The sequence below is a fragment of the Notothenia coriiceps genome, unplaced genomic scaffold (assembly GCF_000735185.1).
Source record: "Notothenia coriiceps isolate Sejong01 unplaced genomic scaffold, NC01 NC01_scaffold00037244, whole genome shotgun sequence".
NCBI lineage: Eukaryota > Metazoa > Chordata > Actinopteri > Perciformes > Nototheniidae > Notothenia > Notothenia coriiceps.
The window spans coordinates 16,720,700-16,745,707 of record NW_011369945.1 but is presented as its reverse complement, the minus strand read 5'-3'; the positions used below and the strand labels follow the sequence as shown (position 1 = coordinate 16,745,707).

General features: G+C 39.9%; 3 protein-coding genes across 4 annotated transcripts in view; 1 reads left to right on the top strand and 2 right to left on the bottom strand.

The window, feature by feature from the left end:
• Positions 1–492: 492 nt before the first annotated feature.
• Positions 493–7,844, bottom strand: LOC104964870 (high-affinity choline transporter 1-like). 2 transcript variants are annotated; one of them, XM_010793761.1, is made up of 9 exons: positions 7,762–7,844; positions 6,731–6,956; positions 5,409–5,522; positions 4,837–4,992; positions 4,583–4,731; positions 4,173–4,316; positions 3,690–3,843; positions 2,800–3,017; positions 493–2,675 (listed from the first exon to the last, which is right to left on the bottom strand). In XM_010793761.1, exons 2-9 carry the CDS (start codon positions 6,912–6,914, stop codon positions 2,007–2,009), a joined length of 1,788 nt encoding a protein of 595 aa, XP_010792063.1. In that variant the 5' UTR covers positions 6,915–6,956; positions 7,762–7,844; the 3' UTR covers positions 493–2,006. The 2 variants fall into 2 exon arrangements, with proteins under 2 accessions (XP_010792063.1, XP_010792064.1); XM_010793762.1 differs by having other exon boundaries at positions 6,731–6,959; positions 7,762–7,842.
• A 1,795-nt stretch (positions 7,845–9,639) lies between these two features.
• On the bottom strand, positions 9,640–15,095 carry arl6 (ARF like GTPase 6). The gene is made up of 7 exons (XM_010793760.1): positions 14,940–15,095; positions 14,212–14,273; positions 13,936–14,004; positions 13,738–13,832; positions 13,443–13,572; positions 13,282–13,337; positions 9,640–12,117 (listed from the first exon to the last, which is right to left on the bottom strand). The coding sequence occupies exons 1-7, from the start codon at positions 15,057–15,059 to the stop codon at positions 12,092–12,094; spliced, it is 558 nt and encodes a 185-aa protein (XP_010792062.1). The 5' UTR covers positions 15,060–15,095; the 3' UTR covers positions 9,640–12,091.
• Positions 15,096–20,393: 5,298 nt separating this feature from the next.
• The window catches only part of LOC104965366 (LIM domain only protein 7-like), a 25,008-nt gene continuing 20,393 nt past the window's right edge, over positions 20,394–25,008 (top strand). The window contains exon 1 of the mRNA XM_010794322.1: positions 20,394–20,456. Within this exon, the coding sequence (XP_010792624.1) occupies positions 20,394–20,456 (63 nt within the window). The remainder of the gene's footprint in view (positions 20,457–25,008) is intronic.

Here is a 25,008-nt window from a genome sequence, read left to right as displayed (position 1 = left end):
CCGCCTGCAAATGCAATAACCTTTTTCTAAAGAAATATGTTAACCTAACAAATGCATAAAGCCTACATACATGTTTTACAATAACAGACAGATGAAAGTCTGAAGCTTGAGATACAATATTTTAAGCTTAACAATAAAATATGGAAAAATATATCCCTTTTAAACAAGGACCCTCTAACAGGGCCGTAAAATAAATCTGAGGGGTCACAAAATAATTACAGACTAGGACAGCAAAATCTGATAATTGCTCTTTCTCTCAAGATAATTGTAACTTTAAAGTTAAGTTTAAAAACATACGACAATCCAACAGTAAAATGATTGGTTAAACACAAGTCAACATAGCTTTGTTCAAAGTCATCCCATGCCTCACATTCTCGTCCGCGATGTTTTTCATGTTTCAGCATCACCACCAATAAACAGCTAAGAAACATCATTTTAATTAATAATAATTTAATTTAAAAATAAAATAGTTAACATAATGACTCCAGTATTCAGAAGAAATGTGTCATACCAATTTTATCTTCCAAAAGTAGAATTTATATATTTTCCTGAAATATTTTTGTTCTTTTTTTATTGTTTCATCTTTTATGACATCAAAAATAAATAAACATTTAGACAGCATCCTTTCTATCTTATATGAACATTTTTAAACAGCATCATTTGTTATCTATGTATGTATTATTCTCCATATTTATACAAACATACACTTAACAGTGGAAATATTCTGTACACTGCTGAATATATACGTGAAGCAGGACCTGCCGCCACATTGTTTACAATAGCTACTGCTTGACTTTGCAAAATCACAAACAAAACATACACAAACAGCAGTAGAAGTTCACTACTCGATATATTGAGATCTTTTTATGCTGCTGCAACAAAAACAATTTTCCAAATTGGGATCAATAAAGTACCATCTTATCTTATCTTAGAGGTTACATTCATATTCAAGTCTTTGTTCAGAGCCAGAGTCCAGTCAGAACTGTGGGAATTCAATGTTCTGTTTTTACGAGCTTCATTAAGGCAGCTTAATATAAGATCATTTTAAACACTAATTTACACTGATAGTTATGAATAAAATCTACACCTGACATTAAAGAGAATATCAGCTAATGCTTCAAGTCAACTACTCTTACTACTTGTATATTTTCTACTTAGCTTAATACAATGATTGTTTCTTTTCTGATTCACAGTCATCGTGTGTTTACCAGTTTTTGTGAATAAGCCTGTCAAAACTGTATCAAACTTAATGAGTTGAGGGTGTTGGTTAATATTTACGTGTGAGTTGATTCCCGAATCAAAACACAATCATTTCATTAATACAAATCTTTGCTGCACATAACATAATTTCAGTGGCTTGATATGACATTAAAGCTATACAATCCGGTTTTTCTAACTTTTGTTTTCCTTTTCCTTTTTTACTTCCACTCTCACAATCCTATTTTGAACAGGCGTTCAAACTATGTGTATGTGTTATTGCTTTTATTGATGTGGTACATACAGTAAACCCTCCACCTTCCAACTATGCTTGTGCCATCACTTGCTTCTTGTTAAATACTTGCCATTTCCTACCTCATCAAATATTGCACTACTTCTCCTCTGTAGAAACTGCATGCAGCATCTCTATCTGCACTCACGTCTCCTCCAGTTTGATCTGCTTTTTTCTTAGTGATAAATAAGGAAGAAAATAATTTAAATTAAGACAGTTTTCTTTAAATAGACCAATAAAAACGGATGCTGTACACCCTACTATCTAAGTACTATATGAGTGAATGCTTGATGTATTTCACAGAAAGAGAACTTCATGTCCTGACATTAGCAGGCTGCTACTTTATACATCCGCCATGTGGCTGGTATCACCACATGCTGGTTGTGGTACTTCTGTAGTCCCAAGGGCGGATGTTTGCTCGTCCTTTTTCTTTTTGGAAGGTCAGACAGAGTAACCAGTTCTCTGACAGTTCACTCTCAAGTTTTTTTCTTTTTTAAATAACATCCTGAGATTGTCATTATTCATCATGGTGGGAGGAATCAGGGCTGGACTCATCCTCCTCCTCCACTGTTTCAGCCGCCAGTGTGTCTCGCCGTTTGAAGGCCGCCGCCAAGGTCACGCTCAGCCGCGGTTTGACGGGCGCCATCTCAGACAGCCCAATGTTGTTTCCACGGGTCACAAGCGTCGTCTTATCCATAATCTCTCCACTGTGCTTGGACACCACTGCATCCAGGAAGTCGTATTTGTGTGAAATCTTGCCGCTCTCAAACAGGTACTTTGCCAGGTAGGAGACAGCAACGTTACCCAGAAAGGAGGCCAACATGGAGACGGTCTTAAAGGGGAACTTCTGGACAACCACATCCTCCATCTCTCCAGTCATGTGGTGTATCCTCTGCTCAGTGGTCCATCCAGGGTAATAAATGAAAGGGGGCATCCGCAGGTAGGGCTCACCTCCACCTATACGCAGCAGCATGCCAAACAGGTAGGCAGCCACAGAGCCGTACGTGTTGGTGCCTTTGATAAAGAGCACGCTGATCAGCTGGGGGAAGATGATGACGTAAACCAGATCTGAGCTCAGGTACCACAGCCCGTAAACTGTCCCGGTCACAAGTGCCATCAATGTAGCGAGGCCACCGAATACAAAGATAGTAATGCGCATCACCCATACGATCTCACGGTCAGACGCCTAAGGAGGTAGAGAAGAGTGAAGAGAGGATTGTGACATGTGCAGGACAGTCAAAGAAACATGGGTTCTGTATAAACTCTGACAGAAAACTTCAGATAACTTCAGGGCAAACACAGGTACTTACGGACTGTCTGAAAGCAAGTTGGTAGATGTTCCTGGCAAACATGGAGCTTGCTGAAAGGATGGATGAGTCTGCGGAGGACATGACAGCTGCAGACACTGCACCAAGTCCGAAGAAAGAGACGAATGGAGGGCAAAGATGTTGGAGCACGATGGGTAGAATCATGTCGGCTTGGTCCCTATCTTTAGGAGCGATGGCCCCATAACTCGTCTGGTTCCAGTCTGAGCAACAGAAAGATCACATGACATATCCAGTGTGCCTAGTATACATGTACTGTGAGATAATATTAATCTCGCCTCCAGAGAAACCAACTTCTCCAATTTTTCGGAAATTCTATTAACTATTATGTAAAATACAATGTAAGCCTTAGATTACTCATCATATTGTAAAACATACAATTGCTACAAAACATGCACAACTATTAGCATTGCAATATTTATTTTTCACTTAGTTTTTTTCAATGTTAATGCTCATGAAATCAGTTTTAGAATAGTATCAATCTCAAGTAAACAACTGTTTACTGGAAATACATATAAGCAATGTTGAACTTGTTCAAGCAATGTTGAACCTGTGTCATTTTGATTCTGTAATGTTTGCTTGTGATTATTAATTTCATGATAAAACGAGACAAAATAAAGTTGTATATCCTGGTGTTCACTGAGGAATCCTACGCCTGGAAATCTGGAGATCAAACCACTAATTTGGTCCCTTGCCTCCCTCTAATGTAATATTTACACAGCCAGTGTGGTTATTAAATGGATTCTTGCTTCATTATGGATGAGGTGCACCAGCTGCTATTTACCAGGCTCTTTTTAGATCTAAGGGCAACATGTACCCACCCAGAGCATCCCCCCCCCAAAACAACCACAAACACAGACTGTGTGCTCTCTAACCTGTGGAGGCCCCAATGGCCCCGATGAGAACGGAGGGCACGGCCATGACCAGGCACCCGAAAGCAGCCAGGAAGGAGAGGACCTGGGCGTAGGTGGCCGAGGAGGCCGACAGGACCCTCTGGAAATACACCTGCCAGGGTATTCCTCCAAGCATCTGTAGCACATTTAGAGACCAGTGAATAACACTCGCATAACTTTAGTTCTCTTTTGGCTTTATAGCCCAAACTCACAAATGTGCCTCACTGGGACTTAGCCTTAGACTCTTAATCTGGAAAGTAAACACTTTGTAAAACACATTTAACAGGAGGGCATGCAATTCCTCTTCATAAGAAACCACTGATTTTGAAAAGAGCTGGAGTATATTCAATTTTTAATGACTGATTCATTCTCTGACTGTCTACTCAACTTGATGGTATTTAGTTAGTTAGTAAGTAGACCAATTAATGGTTATACAATTGAGAGGTGAATAACTGGTGACTGTACCAGGAGGCAGAAGTTGTCGATCCAGACCCAGGTGTCGTTCTTGCCGATGCTGCCTCTCCAAGGAGACTGGTACACCTGCTTCACCGCAGTAACGGTGATGTCTGACACCGCGGGGTTGGTCAAAGCAAAAGGGACACTGATCCACTGCAGACAACCAGAAACAAGCACAGCAATAAACACCAAATACCTATAAGCAAAATGGTAAAATAACTTCAGGAGAATTTGTCACAAATTCATTTTTGTCACACTTTGCACCTTTCATATGTGAAAATTAGTTTGAATGTTTTAGCATGTTTAAGGTCAAGGTCAAAGTATATGTTGTGCAAGAAATGTAACAAATCTACTCAAGAACCAAATCTAATGACACTATTGGCAATCAATACTCTTACTACTGCTCAACATAAACCTACCAGGCCGATAAAGATACAGATGAGCTGCACCACGTCAGTGTAGGCCACAGAGTAAAGTCCTCCAACCAGGGTGTAAAAGATTGCAATGAGAGCTGAGATAACCACTGACATCTTGATGTTGATGTCCACAATGACACTCAGAGTGGCACCTATGGTCATGAGCAAACGGGTATTATGGTCACTGCAACACAACACTCACTTTAATCATATGATCCCACTGTAATTTCTTTTTTTTATTGTTGACAGAAACTTACCAAGGGCAGATAAGATGGCAGCAGACCAGAAGATCTCTCCCATGAGTGCAGGTATGAAGAGGAGTCCACCCATACGTTTCCCATATATCTGCTGGAAGGGGTCCAACATGGTGACGTAACCTCTTGAGCGCATGGGCTTAGCAAAAAAAAGGCCACCTGAGACAAAGAGTGGACACATTAGAAGGTACCAGCCATCCACAGGCCATAACTAAGTCTAGATTAAACTGCCTCTTGTACTCAAGTTTGCCCTCATGTATATTCAAATGGATTAATTTTGCAAAGTTTCTTTTAATTCATCTGTTAAAAATTGTCAAAACTAATAATGAAACAAAAAAGAAGCTGATAATCTACAGTGAACACCAGGTTTAGGATTTAACAAGGGGAGTTAGAGTTAGCCCTCTTATAAGGATGAATGTGACGGTTTTACAGTATAGCACCTCAATAATTTCAATCAGGTATGTACAGTAGTCACTAGGTAAGTTAACGTAGAAACAACTAACACAAATCTATTGTTATACGCCTGAACACAAGTAATATTAAACATGTGTTTTTATAGTGATTTAACAACTCACCCACAACAAGGCTGAGGGCATATCCAAAGGGAGCTTGTGCCCAAGCCAAGCCATAATCAGGTAGATACACATATTCAGCTGTGCCATTTATATATCCTCCTCCAACCCAGGTCGCTGGAAAATCGTACACAAGAAACATGTCAGTGGAGAAAACGCAGATTTAAAATAACATTTAACTTGTCCATTTTAGTAGTCCTGAGTAGAGACATCTGAGAAGCTCTTACAAAATGTATGACAGAGTCTTACAGAGTTTATTTGCAATTTATTTAAAGGTGGGGTAGGTAAGTTTGAGAAACCGGCTCGAGATACACTTTTTGTTATAATCCATGGAATACTCTTAACATCCCGATAGCAATGAATATCTTAAGTGCTTTGACAAAAAATCCATAAAAAAATGTCATCCGTGTGTGTTGGAGGAGGGGCTCTGTAGGGAAGTGGCAGATTTTTTCCGGCTGTGTATTTTCAAATTCTAGCGCACTCGAGCTGGTTTCTCCAAAATTACCTACCCACCTTTAAATAAAACAAAAATACTCAAACAACTCTGTTCAGCAAAAAACATCTGATTATTTACTCGTACAAAAAAAGGAAAGAATACACTTGTCTACAGAGTTTACAGTGCAAATGTTATGTCAAGTCTTGGACCTTCTCAATATAACTATAATGACTGTATGTTATTGAATTACAGTTTCCAGATTTAGAAGAGGCCCATAAGTCTCTTTGCTAATTATCAATGGTCTTTGCAATTATCAGCAGATGTACCCACGTTAAGTAAAACTGACCCAATGTGGGAGGAAGTATAAAGAGGCTGATTAGATTCATCATTATAGAGGTTCGTGTGTTAGTTCATGTAAAGAAAAGTGTATGCATTCATGTGCAAACGTAGGATATGTTTTGTTAATTGGGAAATTCATATCCTGCAAGACTCCTAAAGACGTCATGAGACAATGGCCTTTCGACATCTGCAACATACATGTTGCTCTGATGTTGGTGCGTCCATATGGAAAACATGATGTTCGTGTGCTAAACATGCAGGGGAAATGTTCGTGTCATTTAGAAACCTATATATGCTGTGTGAAACTTCTACTTTGTTGGAGCATTACTATCACTGCTTGAGAGCAAAGGTAATATTTTCCTCATTATTATTGATTGTTGTACAACGAAATGATAATTGATCAACTATATCTGTGTTTGTGTTTTTTGTATTCCTCTCTGTTTCATTATTTCCTGTTGTGAGTTTGCCACAACATAAACTTTAAAGCCTTTTTTAAAGAAACATCGCTAATAAAATCACAGTTTTATTGAGCATTACATACTAACTGTACCTGTCATGGTAAATCCACCGACAAATAATCCGATGTCTCTCCCTCCCACCATGATGGTCTCGCTGCGGTTGGTCCCCTCCGCCTCCCCGGAGTGTTTGTTCTTCCATGCCGCCCAGATGCCCACAACCAGGATCAGTAGATAGAAGATCGCGATAGCCACAAGCCCCTCTACATGGATGGTCATTATCGCACCGGTATGCCGCTAGGAACGGGAGGGCATGGAGACCTGCTGCCACACGGATAACAAAGTATCATAGGTAAGTAAAATAATAATAAAATAGAACAATACATTGGGATTAAGCTTCTGAACCATTTTTAGTTTTCGGTTCTTTTAATATAAAGATACATTTTAGATTTTCAGCTGGTTGTAGTTGGATCAGATGTTCAAAACTGCATTGACTTGTTGAACGGGAATGCTGTAATAAAATTAGCCACCACAAATGTTTAATTAGCTGATTTAATGGATTCAATGCGGTCGATTGGACATGAAAGCTATGTCTCTCCAAACTCAGAACAGGTTATTTGCGTCGAATCTCACTCTTCATTTTCAGAAAAGTAACGTGAAAATGTATAAAAAACAAACCTGGCGGCTCTATGAATCTATTTATATTCCTTCAAACAAAGAAAAATTAAGTTAAAATACATTCCCTTTAATTCACACAAATATGCCTAAATGTTATTTCCTATATACATTTTTAAGAAAATAATCAAACAAATATGTGAACATTTTTGAAAATAATCTGTTTGTCTTCTAGCTGCGCATTTTGATCAAACCCTTTTTCTCTTTTCGTTGTTTGTCCTTCTATCCGGACACTTGCACGTACAATTCCAATTACGCACAGCATTCACGATTAAAATATAAACACCCATAGGTTCAAAATAGCCTTATCCAAATGATATTGTGGATAATGACCCTCAACATGAAGATCTGCACTTTGGTCCTGCACAAATAATTTTTGTATCATACTCTAAAATATGATAAACGCAGTCAAACAGATTACCAAAGCTTAGAAAACACATGCAGAACTTACCTTAAGTATTTCTAAAGTCATGTGTTGGGGCACCTGAGTCTGAAAAAAGAGAGCAGAACAGTTGGATGTTTTTAAGAGCCTTGTTTCCCCCTTTGCACCGCGAGGAACAGTGAAATGAAACGTTGGTGGAGGTCTCAGGGTGACTTACTGAGGCTTATAAGGGGGCATGTGCCGTCAGCGGGATGATACACACGTCAGAGGAACCAAACGTCGTTCTTATTAAGTACCTTGCATGGAAACACGTCAGAGTGTACTGGCCGAGGACGTGGGAGAGATTCCTTCACTCAATGTGGATTGTTGTTTGTTTTTTGTATTACTATTTTTGTACCTCTAAATAGCTTAATATGTATTTTATTATCACCGTTTTATTTTATTATCTTTATGTGCTTGAAGTATATGCTTCCAGTGGCTCCTGTTCCTCCGGACCGGACGCGTAACGGCCCTAATTGCGCAGCCATACTTCATGTGGCCTTTTATCAGCTGTCACCATCTATACAGCTGGCATTTTACCTTACAACCGCAATTAAGTTTGCTCAACAGGAGCAGAGTATTGGTGCGGATGACGAACGCAAAAAAGTGCTTTAATTTAACGCTCATCAAGAATTCGATCTCACCCATGCTTGTTAACCTCGAAACTTGGGCCCAAAGTGGAATAATTATTTGAATAAAATGCTCCACATCTTTGAGCAATTAGAAACCATTTGGGTGTTCTACAGTATGTATGCCTGCCACTTTCTCTTCTGGATATATCAAGCAACTGCGTCTACTTAATGGCCGCCTCTGCCTTAAATCGTTTAATCTCGGCTACTCTTGTCAAAACTGACAGACATCCAATTAGGATGGATCCTGAAGAGCTGCAAGAGAGATTTAATGATACAGTCTGACTTTAAAAGAAGAAGCTAACCTACACACACACACGCACGCACGCACGCACGCACGCACGCACGCACGCACGCACACACACACACACACACACACACACACACACACACACACACACACACAGATATGAGGACGGTGTAAAGGAAGTAGTTCTTTGCTAAAGAGGTCTGAGGTCTCAGCTCATAAAGGGAAAGACTTACGAGGTTATTTTTGACCTGTAGAAACACACAGCGCACCGTTTGAGCACCAAGGACACATGGCCAATATTCTGTATTTGAAGGTTTATATTGTTGGACAACATTTAAATTGTGCTTAATTGTATCGGTTGGTAGGACTGCATCGTGAAGTCTTGTGAGATGTGAAATATACGCTAATTATTTTTTTGATACATTTTCATTAATTTCACATTGTAATCGTTCATTTGTGGGTAATTTCATTTTCTAATACATTTTTTATTTCTGAAGTTTTTTCTATTAATAACATGGGCCATATAACTTCTAATTCAATCTTTGATCAGTTTGCCACAAATAAAGTTAAGCAATCGCAATACTGTTAACTTGACTGTGATTAAGTTTGACATCTGATTCAGTCTGATACTGATGCCAACATCGAAAACATCCGGAAGACAGCTGGACAGCTTTCTAACTGAATATTTGACAGATGGCTGCCACATGAACATGACACTTTCACAAACCAAACACCTGAGTATCTACCTGCTTGAGGCTTGATGATGCTAACTACACACGGTTCCTTCTTTATTTTAACGGATTAACACAATGTATAACTACAAATAATTTTAAAAAGTAATCCACTTGTACAACCGACAAATGTTTATGTTTAACCAAATACATTCTACAGGGCTGAGGACTCAATGTTTAATGAGCAGCTGTTGCTGGCACGCTCAAGATGTTCATGAGAGAGGCACATAGAACGAGAGAGAGAGACAGAAAGCACGAGAAGATAGCATGAGTCATGATTCCAAATCATGAACCAATATTCATTTAACACAGTATTTATTCTTAAAAATAAACACGTACAATGTTATCAACAACAAAGCTCATTTAGTAACAATCTATAACATATCTGATGCTAAAGTGAACTAGTGCTCACAGGGTCTTCGTTTTGAATTAGATGTCAGGAGAATGTGAAACATGATCTCACAGGACTCCTCTCCTTGTTATGGATAACATATGGTGTCTTAAGGATATGAACCTGGAAAGTAAATCTTCACTCTGAAATGTCTTAGTTAGAAATAGACAATATATTACAAAATCAATGTGGTGACCTTAAAGCACCTACAAGCACAATTTCAATATCTTGGACTTGGGCGTCCCCCAGTGGTCTACACGAAGACACTGATATGAGTGGGCTTAAAGTAACAGGAAGATCCATTTCCATTGGTTATGTCTACCTACAAAATAAACCCAATACAGTTATATATTTCAAAAAGCAACAAAACTACACTTTCCAGCTTGTGTTTCTTGTCTTCAAACTAAAATAAAGTACTTGATATGAAGGATTGGTAGATCTGTTGGTGGCCCCGACTAACCATGATTTTTCTTTTCATTCACTCACGACTTAAATAACTAAACTAAAACAAAATGTAAAGGAATAGTTTTTTCATCCTATCCACCCCATGCATTCTTGTCATACATTCTACAGTGTCTACACCCATGGGTGATATCAAGCTGGTCTTTTCTGACTACATAGTGGTTATTAAAATAGTTCTGCAGAAGATAAATTAAAGAACATGATAAAGTTGCATATGGATATGATATAAAACACTATTATTTAAAATATTTGAATGTAGATGTTGGTCAGTTGATACTCTTTGCCCTGACATTACTCAGAAACAGTAACACCCCTTCTTTTCTATTAAGTTCAGATGAGGTGATGCACAAAAGCTAAAAGCAACCACACACTCTGATCTGTACAGCAATTGTTTTTAATGCAAGCTTTCAGTCAGAGACTAAAGCAGATGATCAAAGGATTGCATTAAAAACTGTGTGCAGACTGAGCAGATGATTTTCCTTTTTCTAGTGGTGTGCCTTTGAATCACTGGAGTAGAATGAGTAAATTATATTATTAGGTTTTTTCTTGGGCAATAGAGTAAGGCAAAGTAAAAAAATAACACTGGTTGAAATAACTTTGTAAAGACAAGTTCAGATTTTTAAGCAAACTAATTCACTTTACATCCATTTCATAACAATCAGTTTTTACAGCTAAGTTTACTATACATGTACACTCAACCACAAGTAACAAATCTACATTAAATGTAATTTTTAATGCACAAAAATATATTTTCAAAGAGAGCAATATTATTCAAACATCAGAAGAGCTGCAAGAATATATTAGCTGCAGGGAAGATATAGTAACTCTTGCTTTATATTTGACCCAATATCCAAGTTTTTGCATTTGTAAAAGAAATACAAAAATGTTCTTCTGTTAAGTAAATGATTGTTAACTGACATGCTGTGATTCTTCAAACACAAGTAATAATGTAGCTACAGAGGCCTTGAGAGACATACAAACATAAATTGGAGCATTTGGCATATTTCAGTGCTGGAAACAAATGCTAAAAACTTTCCTACAGGTTGTTTTGTATGTAATAGCCCATACACACAGATTGCGCATACTTAACATCACTGCTAAACGTTTTTTTGTATCTGATGCATGGAGGCTTGAGACAGGCAGAGACTGCCACCTGATTTCAATTAGTGGACATTCAATCAGAGCATGTATTCCCTGCTGTGTGGAAATGAATATGATTGTAGCACATCAGGCCACAAATATCTAATATTGGTTTTTGCCAGTGGAGAAGCGTGCAAATGGTATAATGTGGTGTGAATCTGAATCAACCAGCTGTAAAACATATGCTTTCTCCTCCAGTAATCTGGCACATATCATTTGTGGAACACATGGGAGAGTTAAAATGACACACCCAACCATGTATTTTTTACAAACTTTCCAGGTATCCATGCTCCCTAAAATAAAGACAGCACCAATCAAAAATAATGTGTTGTTGCTCATCATGTTCCCTCTGGGCCTGGAACACAACAACATTAAGAGTGTAAGGGATAATATAAATAGATGCTTTTGTTTAAATGTAACTCCCCCTTTAGAAAGAGAGTTAAAGCTAAGAAACACATTATTAGCTTGAACTCAAAACGCTTGCCTGGGAAAAAAAGAGTCCGTCGCAAAAAAATGTGTTAAAGTCTATGTCTAAATTTCTATGTTTCTCATTGACTTGGCATTATCAGTGGTATCATTTGTACTTTCATTACTAGTACCAGAAGAATCATGTAATACTTTAATGATTTTATTTTACCATCTAAATACCAAATTAAAAACATCACTGTCCCTTGGTACCTCTGAAAACAGAGTCAACCAATCTTCACATAAGACTTGGAGGAATGCTGCTTCTTCCAGCACATCCATCTTCATTCCCTCACGTTCTCATTGTTTTGATTTGATCTGGAAATGAAAGAAAAACACTGAATATATAGCTAAATACAGCTAAATATAGAGCAAGTTGTGTAAAAACCACAAAACCAAACTGTGTAATTTATGCACCACTGTTTCTCATAAAGGAGGAAACCAACATACAACATGTGGATCACCAACAGAGGAATGGATGACACTAGAGGAGACATTTCTATGGGTGATTGGACTTCTTGTACATGCCATGAATCCAAACTGACTTTAAATCACAGAGATAAGAGACACATTATAAGGCGCCACACGTGAAGAGCTCGGCTCTGAACTGTCAACAGGAGGGCGGGGGGAGCCTCGCTGCGGGGAAGCAGTGTGTGGACTTGTCAGCGCAACTTACATGATGCCGAATTTAACAAACACATATAATATAAGGACGATCGTCCGTTCTGTGATTCTCCAGAACACACATGGCCAGTCCGCCCCTGTGTAGCATGTTATTTCGATAAGAGATGAGCAGATCACCACTGGGCTTTCAACTAAAGACACAGCCACGCAAAAACTGTGGCATTTGTACAGCTCCTTATGGGTACTGCAATTTGTGAAGTGCTTTCCTCTGTGGTGAAACGATCAGCACTGCACCACAGAGGAAAGCAGCAGAAAGTCGCCTGGGGTTAAAGAGAGCGGGGCTGCGTTGCGTGCATGGCTTCCTTCTGCAGGTAACGGGGAGACGCGCCCTGGTGGCGGTCTCGTTCAGGATCCGAAAATACAAAAAAATATATTTTCCACACTTATTAAGGAATAAGTGTGCCACTGGGGTTGCCGACCCCTGGTCCAGATGAAACATTTGCTCACTCAGCTATTTTAAGACTAACGTCATAGAAACACATTAAACATGGTAAGGAAGTAAGGGGGTTTACATACACTTTTATAGCTATGCATTAACATACTAAATACCACCACACTTACAACACACCCAGTACTCACTGTACGATTTGATCTATGGAAGGATTTGAATGCGAGCGTTATACGTGATAGAAAGAAAAACACATGTTGATGAAGTGGAACACTATACAACTACACCCAAAGGACCTCAATGGAAACAAGCTCTTGTGCATTCATTTGTTGTATCCTAAAATGTCTAATAAACTGCACTGTGGGATAAGCAGCCAGCAGATCACAATCGACCACACACACTCATCATACCTTGTAGCCAGTCGACTCCATCCTGTAAACCTTCTCCTTTCAGAGCATCAGTGGCACTGAAACAAATCCACACGTCCGATTAGTAAAAACAAAAATCCTTTCAGGGCTTTTTCACATCTTTGGATACTAGCATGGAAACACTACTGCATGTATGTTCATACCAGATGTGCCAGGGTTTGTCCTTGATATTTGCCAAACACAGCAGCTGTGAGACCTTGACAGAAGACAGAGCGTCCCTGACATCCATCTTGTTTGCAAAGAACAGGATGGGAATCCTCCTGTGTTTAATATCTGTAGTGAGAGGAAGTTAGTGGTATAAATCAGCCATTTCATTCTGTTGTACTTGTAAGGAACAATGTGAAATCTAGACAACTTGAGTAGTAAATATTAGATATCTGTTGTTGGCAAAATAAAAACGTGTTGATATTTAAAAAAAACTGTAACATATGAGCGTACCCGGGTGGTTTAGTAATGTATCCAGCTCTTCTTTGGCTACTACCATCCTCAGTTTGTCTACACTATCAATGACAAATATGATAGCCTGGCCTTCCCTGAGAAAGAAGAGAAAAGAAAGAGAACATAATAATTACAACATTAACATCTAACGGCAACTAGAATTGGTTTTTATGTTTCTTTAAATGCAAGAACACTCACTTGTAGTAGTGTTCCCAAAGGTTTCTGTACCTGCCTTGACCAGACATGTCAAACACTGTGAAGGACAGACTACAAGAAGAGAAGAGAGAAAGCTTTTACACGCTCATTGCCATTGTATAGTTTGAATAAACACATTATAATGTATCGGAATTCTTCAATTTGATATTCATTTATTTAATTCAGAAATTTGCTAGTATTAGAAGATGACATAACATTTCTTGGATGACCAATTTAATTGAAAGACCAACACATTGTTGTTTAATGATCAACAGCTACCTTGATGTCTTAAACTTCTCAATGCTGAAGCCAATAGTTGGGACGATGTCTTGTGCCTGGGCCTGGAAAAACAAACGCAGCATATTTGAAATAAAAACATTAATAATGAGAATACATTAGAAACATCTATTTCCCGGTAGCCATTAACCTGCAAAAAATCACAAGTGTTCTGTAGATACATTTACAGATGATTATAAAATGGATAGTTACGCGCCTTGATTATAATAGGCTGAGCTAAGTTTGAAGCCGTAAAAAACTCTGTAAACATTCAGCTGTGACAGCAGTACATCTGTATAACGGTTTCAAACGAATTGTCACAAAATGTCAGATCACGTTGTGGATTTTGATTCTCCAGATGAGTGGCAGGGAGAGATGGGCAGGATAAAGGAGGAAGATACAAATGAAAGAAGGCTGTTTAATTACTGAGAAAAGTAAGTACAAATCTGTAAAAAAAACAGACTTTGCCACATTTGCAGTTTTCAGAACTGGTGTGTCAAGAAAGATCTGTCCGTTTTAAAACAGTCATCAAGATAAACCAGACTCTCTGTTACGTTGGACCAGGCCCAATTAAAACAGAATGAAATATGAATAAAGAATTAGAATCTAAACCAGTTTTGATTGACACCTCTGTACTTAACCCATCTGTTTTGAGTGAAACATGCATACCTTAGTTATATCAGAAATACACCAATGCTACCTAAAGGTGCAATGTGTAGAAAGTGACTTACATTAGCGGGCTTCAGCTGGTTGATGATGGTGGTTTTTCCACTGTTGTCCAAACCGAGACAAAGAACATTCACCTCCTTCTTCAACCCCAGCCATGCTGCCAACTTGTCAAACAGCCCCATTTGCTAGCAAGCAACCATCAGCTGCCTGTTTGACCTACAAGAAACAGTCCATACATTATCTTAAAATAAATGGTAACACCGGCTTATACACATATTGCAGTTCAGTTGTTTCACAGGTCTACATTAGCACCTGTATTGAAGCAGCTACTACAGAGTGACAGTTTTGCATTTCTACACTGCTATTTATTCTGCACTGCTGACCTCCTATTTGTGAACTATATTTTATATCTTCCTGTATGTTTGTGTGCTTTTTTTGTGTTTGAGTAGCCTGTCTTCTTTCCAGCTTACATTTTGGAGGTTATGTGGCTCAAGGTCTGATGCTGGCCACATCTAGAAGCTGCTTGACAACCTTCTGGATCCATCTTTTTCGCATGTTCTAATTCACATTTTGTGACATGGATTGTACAACATACTGTTATTATGTTTGTCTGTTCTGCATACTCGACATTTATTGCACTTCTGTCCATCTTGGGAGAGGAATCTCCTCAGTGGATCTTCCTGAGGAAGTTACATGCAGCCTCATAACAAAATAAAAGGTGATGTTTGATTTTACTCCAGGGGCGGATCTACCAGGGTGGCTAAAAAATAGCCTTGCCACCCCAGCTGCCACCCCAGTTGTCATCTTTGTTTTGATAGAAAAGTTGTGGCTCATCGGACATTTATGAGGGAAAATCAATAATGTCCGAGTGCAAGTGAATGCAGCACAAGCCGCGAGTCTTGTAACCCCTCCCCCGGCCCTAGCGCAAGCTTGGAAATATGATTGGCAGCGATTTCATTTGAACGTGGGGAAGGCGCAAAACGAGAAGCATTCGGACCCAAGTAGACGGAAGGAATGAGGTATTTGCGGTCTACAATGGCAGAGAAGAGACTGTCAAGTTTAGCTGTACTCATCATTTAATCAAAACGCACTAAAGCTGTTGATCTTAATAAGTTTGTGAGGCGTTTTGCTGAACAAGATGGTAATCGCCGCATTCAGCTGTAATAGGCATGCCAACTTGATGCTCTGCTCACGGATGACTCGATGAGCATACAAAACTTTTAAGATGATGAGCTTGTATGTGTGTATATATCAGCGACGTGCAGTCAGGGGAGGCAGAGCCTCACCTGTCATACTCCAATGTAACGGAAAAACAACTAAAGAAAAAACTAAATAGTAATAATAATAAAATGTCTCCACTGATCTATGATGTAAGTGTGATTTATGTATGATTCCAATCGCTTTTTAAAGTCAAAATCAGCAAATTTGCCGAGCTCCGCTACAACTACGGGTAGCGATGAGAAGTGAGGCAGGGACGAGCTCTGCCTCTCGTAAGCCCACAGTAACTTGCTGGAGCACGGGCACTAATTTAGCGCGGGCACTTATTTTGTGAGCGCGCTAAAGCCAGTTAGTGTGGGGTGAGGTGAGGCACAGATGAGATCTGCCTCACCTCAGAATGTGTCACCCCACAGAAACTGGCTGGAAAGCGGGCACTAAGCTCATGCCTGTTACCATCTCACTGTATGACACCAATGTAATGTTTGTAGATCCCTTTATTAAATATATCCTCGCCATCCATAGTCTCTAAATAACTTATTTAACGTATATATGATATTTAGGCTCGCTGGTCTCATCATATAACGGCAATGAAAAAAGCAGCAGGAGAGGCAGCCATAACCTCTGCCGCACTGAAGGGGGCGCACGTGAGCCCACAGGTTCTTGTTGCTACTGTTATTCTACGCAGAGAAGAGACGCAAACAACAAACTAGACTTTTGAAATTACAGGAAGATAAGCAGGACTTTTACAACAAACTAATAGAGATTGTTGTCCAGAAGGAGAGCATGGACTTAATCTTCAAGTCAAGGTAAGACCACAATTGTAATGAAAATGGGATCTTACTAAGAAAGAACAATCCAATATTTAGATTTTGGGTATCCTTTTATTGAACAGTCTGTTTAAAATGAATCGAAGCATCAGACTAAAAAAGCTTTTGAAAATAACCGAATATTTCGATTAAGGTCAAAATATAATATTTGTAAATCTGACTCAGTGCCTCACCAACCATGAACCTCACTGCACGCACCGCACGCACTGCCCTTAGGGATAAGGTAGAAGTCAAGTCATCCGGGAGGGACTCGGAGTTGAACACACTGCTCTAATTCGGAGAGGACCGCTTGAAGGTTGGTTCGACACAACAATCCAACTGCTGCCTGTATCACAAAAATCACGTAACTGGAGAAAAACTCATTTAATCTCTCCTCCAACGGGTGACAAAATAAAAACAGCGAGTGTCTATAGGTCAGGACTGCGAAACACATGTGAATGTAAACCCATTAAGTAAACGTCTCCTATTCTTCATCTACTCTCAGTTCAGTTAAAGGCAAAACAAAGACCCTTCAATTAACCACACTAATAGATTCATCTTTTATCTACTGCTATCATTCTTTTCAAATTATTATCACAGTTCTGTACACAGGGTTACGGTGGTAACGGAATACACAAACTAACTGCACACCGCATATTTGAAAAACAAGTAACTGATTACAGTCCAATGAACATATTTTTGGAACACTTAAGAAATTATTATGGAAAAGTTCCTCCACAAAATGTAATCTCATACTGAAAGCAAAACCTAAAGAAATCATCCGGAACAGCTTCCTGTCCTTACTACCTTAATTGTTAACCAGTGGTAGGCCTGTTTGTTCTTATATCTAGTAATTATATGTCTTATTTTATGTTACTCCGAAACAAATGACTTTTCCAGAAATTAGTTAACTTTATATACATCTTACCCCTCTCTACACTTTCTCAAAACCATCTTATTCGCCTGTCTCTCTCCTGTTCCTCACTGCGCCCTGCAGCTGCCGGGCCCTGCCACAAGTTTCTCATAAATCACCCCTTTGGTAAACCGTGTGGATGCTGGAGCAAAACCTCGTGCAGGCCTCTGCATGCTTAAACATTAACAGATTCCTCTGACAAACTTACAAAAAACCTTCTTTTACTTTCTACCCCTTCTTCATAAACCTCTAAAAACACAATTCTGGGTGGATGTTTACGTTCAGTTTCCATCTACTATTAAACAACCAATGCAACTGAGAGTAACTGTAATTATAACAATCCTAAAATACATTACATATATATATTTCTGCGCCGTGAGTTCGTATTTCATGCTAACAATTCCTCCCCTCTTCCATGTCTTATTCAGGGAAAAACCACTTATTATATTAATTTGAATAGAAGCCTTAACTTTAATGTACTTCATAACTCAGTAAACCGTCTTTTACTTTCCCCCTAAGTACGTATGTAGATATAATGTTTTCTCTTGAAGTATAATTAAGTACAAGTTTTTTTTAAGTTTACATGACAACACATGACATTCTCAACGCAATGCAAAGGGTATCAATCAGTTTCTCAAAGACTATGTTTAAATACCGCAGGCCAGTCAATCATGGTTCTTATTTTTCAATAATATCTACCACTAAAATCACACATTGATCTGTAATGTCTATGTATTTCACTCCAACTTCAGGCATAAAAGAAACAGCAGACACACTCCGGCTGCGCTGCTCCGAGAGGAAAAAGGGGGGAGGGGGAAGGACTCCACAGACAAATACCGACACCCCCCCTCTCTCCCCGCGTAGCTCTCGCCTTTTTAGGAAAGGGGGGCTTCTTTCAACATTAACACTTCTGCTACATTTTATTCAATTGTTCTGTTGAACCCACTGTTCTCGGTAAGCTCTTAACTCATGCTTTTCTTGTTCAAAACTCCCTCAATAGTTATGACTCCTATCATTTATCTGACAAGGCTTTTTCATGTCCAATAATTATTCTATTATCCAAAAATGTGCACATAAATATATCCTCCTCACTGTCTGGTGCAGCTTTTAAGATCCCAATATTTCTTCAACAGAATGGAGTTAACACCAACAGACTATAAACGCACCTCCGCCCCCATGAGCGCGGATCTGTTATTTAATTTAGTCTAGATGCAGACTCAATACTACACCTTCAGCTAGCTCCGTGCGGACCTCTATATACCCGCAACCAACACCTACACTGACTTATAACGCACCTCCCCCAGGAAGATAGCTTGTGAGGACTCGATACCTTCACTAAGCCTAGGGACTCTATACCCTCCAGCCGTTAGAGACCAATAGCCCTACGCTAAAAACTTCGTGCTTCCACTTTTATATGTATATAGCTTCCTACCTACGAAAATTTTTTTGCATACCAACCGTAACGACTATGACACCGGAAATCTCTGCGACTCTAAAATTTGGGTTACTATAGCCAATTAGCAGATGTTTGATAATCACAGTTGGCTGCTCACCTTTCCGTTGTCAAGATATTCTAGCATCCTTCTCCGGACTACTTCCGTCCCGCGGCTGCTTGTGTTTGCCTCTAAAAAACCCACGCATGTACGTAACCACGTCCTCACGTCACCACATCATGACTCACCGACGTCGGGGCACCAATTTGTTGGGGCAAGAACCCTGCCTTCCGTGCGTCCTCTATGATTTGTTTAAAAGAAGAAAAGTCAAAGCACCAGATAGGACATGAATGCATAACGCCGAGTCATGGTTAGTATCTGATTAAGAAGGTCCTTTTCATTGCAGCAGCAGAAAGAAACGCAATGATGGCTGAATTTTAGTATTTTAACAGAGGTCAATAATTTGACGGCCTCGGGAGGATGTTGAAAAAATGAAATGGCCCTTGAGGAAAAGGTCCCCACCCCTGTCTCAGAAATGAATCATTAATTTAACAAGACTTTAACTGCATAATATCTAAGGAAAATTCTATGGAATTCCCATGTTAATTGCAAGGAATTGATAAAACAGAGAGACCCCAGGGGCCTCTTCTCTGGGTATCTGCTAGGCATGAAAGTCACTCACTCAATGCAGAAACACAAAGTTAACAACACATTCTAATAGGGACATTAAATGAATATACCAAAATACACTATATTCAACCTTTCTGCTCCCTTCACGCCCGTTCTGTACTGTTAGACGGGCAGGCGGAAGTGTAGCACAGTGCAGGTTGGCGCAAAACCGGTCACGAAGTACACAATAACAATTGTCGGTCCGAATAATAAGAGTTGAGTACAGGTGCGAGGCCAAGCCCCGCCGCCGCACCGCAGCTCTCTATGGCCCGTATCACTGATCGCTGCTGGTGCAGCTCAGCGTCCTCTCTCCCTCTCCTCTCTCTTCTACACACAGCGCTCCGCTGCTCGTTGAACAGCCTCAATCTTTGTCAACATTTCTTATGTTCTTCTTAACACGTAATGAAGGTTATTAAGCGTTTCAGCTCCTGTTGTTAAATGACGCCATTCCCTTTATGAAGTAAAGCAGCCTCCGGTATGTGTTCCTCGAGCGCTGTCCTCACATCCCGAACCCCAGACTCGGAGAGCAAACGCCGGGATGTCAGTATTCGTTTATGAAAGCCAGGGAAAGAAAGTAAATTATGAAAGAAATACATTATTCACATTACAAACAGTGAGAGCTGGGCACTGCAGCATGGTATTGAAAAAAAATGCGGTTGGACCACTGTCTCACGGCAGTGCAGGTAACACAGAGAAGACTGGGCTCAGCACGATTCAAACACACACACAGAAGACAAGACAAAGAACGAGAAACAGTCGGAGTAATTTCACATGGCGTGCGCAAAAAAAGAGAAAGGTAGACAGCGAAAACAGAGCAATTAATGACAATGTTCTCTTACTGGACCCAGCGCCAATAGAGAGAAGAGTTACGACAACGGAAGTCCAAAATGCTTGATCGTCCACTGTCAGGGAGACCAATAGTTCCCCGGAAGTTCGTGGTGGACATTTGAATGCATGATTACCAGAGATAGACTAACGATTTTTGGTAATAAGAGTGAATAAAGGTTGATTTCAATATTTATACACATATCGATGTGTATGTAGTTACCGTCAATATTTGAAAAAGTTAAATTGCTAATATTTGAGGATTAAGATAAAATAAGAAAGTACTTTATTGATACCAATTTGGGAATGTTTGGCTTTGCAGCACAAAGACCAAGCATTGACATTGTACACTAGACTTTCTTGGGCAGAATCTCTGCTCCGCGCCGTTCCTATATGAGCGGGTTTCGCAAAAGAAGGAAAAATTCAAAGCAGCCAGGATAGTAGGTGGGGTTTAAACAATATCTGCCTCATGGTAAAACATAAATACTACATCACCCAACTCTCCTAATCACGAACACTCTGCAGAGTACTCCGGGCTCAGTTCTACCACCGGTGAGACACGTCTCAGGAACGCAAGGTCAAAAACAAGAGGCCCTCGATCTTCAAAATGATCACAAATTTTACACAGAGTTCCTTTGAGCCGAGCTAGACAGGGAGTTGGCATGTTCCATTGGTCGTTTCCCTTCTGGCGGACGCCAGGTAGTAATCAAGTTTGTTGAATTCCATCGTTGCTTCAAGGTGGTGTGTTGGTGTGTTTTTGGTGTGTGTGCGTGGTGTGTGTGGGTGTGTGTTGTGTGGTGTGTGGTGTTGGGTGTGTGTGTGTGTGTGGTGTGTGTGTGTGGTGTGTTGTGTGTTGTGTGGTGTGTGTGTGTGTGGTGTGTGGGTGTTTTCTGCCCCTCTGCCCTCCAGCAGATCCCCCAATCAATGATTCGGAGGCAGACAGAGGACTCACGGACACATACTCTTCCCCTAAACACCTCAACACACAACATCGTATCATGAACTAACAGAGTTAATGTTCTTATCGTTAATGGCTTCCCTGAACTTCCTTCACCCCAAAGTCAGTACTAGAATGAAATACATTTTATTGAAGCTCAAAAGGACGTTTATCTGTTATGCCGGGTTGACCCAAGTCCAAGGCCTGCGGAGTGTAGAATAAATCATTAATTCTACAAGACTTAACTGGCCTATACGGGCACATCTCCCTTTTGGGCTAATCAATACGGGTTTTAGCAGATTAGCAGAGGAAGCTAGAGACCGCAGGGCCCTTTCCTTGCTGGGAACTGCAAAGCAGATGTCAGGTCATAAAACCACCCTTCTGACACACATGAAAAGTAGAAGAAAAAGACATTGGGTTTAATTTATATTACTAAGTAGTGGGACATTTGTTCAGAATATATGAAAAGCGTCTCTATTATTTAATCACAGTAAAAATGTACTTTCAAATTTAACACCCACGAATATATACAGGGACATTAAATAATATACCAGATGAACTTCCTGCCATAACACGTAATTAATACTTCAAATAACTCAAATAATCCTTCAACAGTAAAAGACTAGAATTAAACAATCGAAAAGAAACAATCTCAAATTGGAAATAAAAAGCAGAAATATACATATGTGGTGAAAGATATCTTACCTGTAACATATACAGATTAGGCTAACGTTGCCTTAGGTTAAAGAGCATTTTGCCGCTTGTGTATGCTTTGATTTGTTAAAACAAATATGTATACTTCTAAACTTGAATGGTAGTCCCATGAGCATCACATCCTAATGTTTGATATATTTAGAGGAAGGTTGAAGGAAGGTTTCAAATTCAAGATAAGATTCATTTTCCTCCGTGTTGTCCTGGCATATCGTCCCCCCTGGTTTGCTGTGCTGCCAGGGAGTCCCAAGCGCGCAGAGGAAGGGAGATGAATGTAANACGGTTTTGAAAACTTTTGTCACGTAGTGATCGTCTTCTCAATAGAACATAACACCACGCCGTTATCGTGATTCTGATTGGCCAGAAGACATTATCAAAGATGTTCTATTGAGAAGACGATCACTACGTGACAAAAGTTTTCAAAACCGTTTCTAGTCTTCGGTATTTCCAGACAAGTGGCTACTGAAATCAATCTTACTAACTGCTGTCTGTGCAATTTACTCCGCACGAGTTGGCAGACTTTATTTTGCTTACTTTAACATCATTTTTCATGGTGGGGCTAAGCCATTTATTGGTATGGCTGTAGCCTACCCCAGCCATACCCTGACCGCAAATACCTCATTCCTTCTGTCTAATTGTATCCGAAATGCTTCTCGTTTTGCGCTGTCCTCCCGTTCAAATGAAATCGCCGCCAATCATATTTCCAAGCTCGCGCCAGGGGGGGGGGAGGGGTTACAAGGCTCGCGTCTTGTGCTGCATTCACTTGCACTCGGACATTAGAGATTTTCTCTCATAAATGTCCGATGAGCCACAACTTTTCTTTCAAAACAAAGCTGCCAAATGGGGTGGCAGCTGGGGTGGCAAGGCATTTTTCTGAGGTGGCAGCTGCCACCCCGTGCCACCCCGTAGAACCGCCACTGGTGGAGAGCCATTAGGTGCTAATGCAGGGAATGAGACACAAAAAATACCGTTTGCATTAGAAGTTCGATTTCATAAGGGGCTACAGATATGTATTTGGTCAAATATATTTCTGCAAGAGTTTCACCTTGTTTCATATTACGCTCTTAGCCTTGCCAAATACTGTAACTCACATTTTCAGAAGCAGGCAGTGGAGGAATTTCAAAGTAAAACAATTTATTTATTTTTGATACCTGTCAAAATGTTGCAATATCTTGTTAGCTGTTAGTGTCAAGTCAATTAGGGTTCACAAAAAATTGCTTTACATTTTTACAATGTGATTGTACAATTGATCACTAACTTACACGTTATTATAATGTCAATTGCTTGATTTCTTAAACCCAAATGTTATGGTTGAATCAGAACAGAGAAGATGAATTGATGCAGTTACAACTATAATATTGTTGTATTAATGTAGGATTTACTGTAAAAAGGTAAACTCTAGACTGTTTTAACCATATTAACAATAATACAACATATTTGATTAACAAAATGAACACATATTATTTATGGGAATCAGTTACTTCCTTACAAAATAATTTAATTATGAAAATCTTATTGTTAAAATGTGGTAATAAACATGCAAACAGTTCACATACGGATGCTTTCAATTGTGTGCTAGGTGACATTTCAAGGCCAAATTAAGAAATGTTGCATATTGTTTTGAAAATTGAGCCAAAGCAACTGTAACAGATGCATGTGAACATGTATACAGACTTGTCATATGAAGGCTGTCCTCCCGTACATCATGTCCCCCTTCAGCCCTTCTCTTTTCTAAAGACAGCGAGAAAGGGGCGGCTGGATGGACGGTCAATTTCCCATCCCATAGAAAGTCAGTCGGGAGAATAATGTAACATCTAAACCACACACACACACACACACACACACACACACACACACACACACACACACACACACACACACACACACACACACACACCAAACCACACATTAGCCCCAGGGGACTAGAATGAAGACGTTGAGGGAGGGAGGGTGCATGGGACCCACGTGAACTATTCACATGCACACAAGGGCCCTCGTGGTGGTGAAGGGTGGGGGGTTCATGACACAAAGACACAGAGGGAAGATGTGAACATACTGTTTATGTCATGCAATTATTGCAGTAACTTTGCCTTAAGGTTTGGACGAAAGAGAAATCAAGATATGTTTTATTGTAAGTCCATCACATTAGGGATTTGGTTTCAGATTTTGGTTTCGACAGTGTAACATTGATTTGTTGTAGGTTTAATGTAGGAGGTTCAGCGTTAAGGGACTGTAATGGTGAAGCACAAGAGAAGAAACAAAGGACAAAGACAGGAAGAAAATGTTAGGACAGTTGTCGTACCTCTTAGCTCATCACGACGCACATCCAGCCTCGAGCCCCGCCCTGTGTGTTTGAACATCTTGAGTATCACGATCAGTGCCCTGGCTAAGTCTGAGCCAGAGGATCCATTAGAGCTGATTGAAGAGCAAAAGGGTGCAGACGTAACCCTGAGAGAAGGTGACAAGAACACACACGCACACGCACGCACACACACACACACACACACCCACATGTGTGTGTGTGTGTGTGTGTGTGTGTGTGTGTGTGTGTGTGTGTGTTTGTGTGTGTGTGCGTGCGTGCGTGCGTTCGTGCGTGCGTGCGTGCGTTCGTGCGTGCGT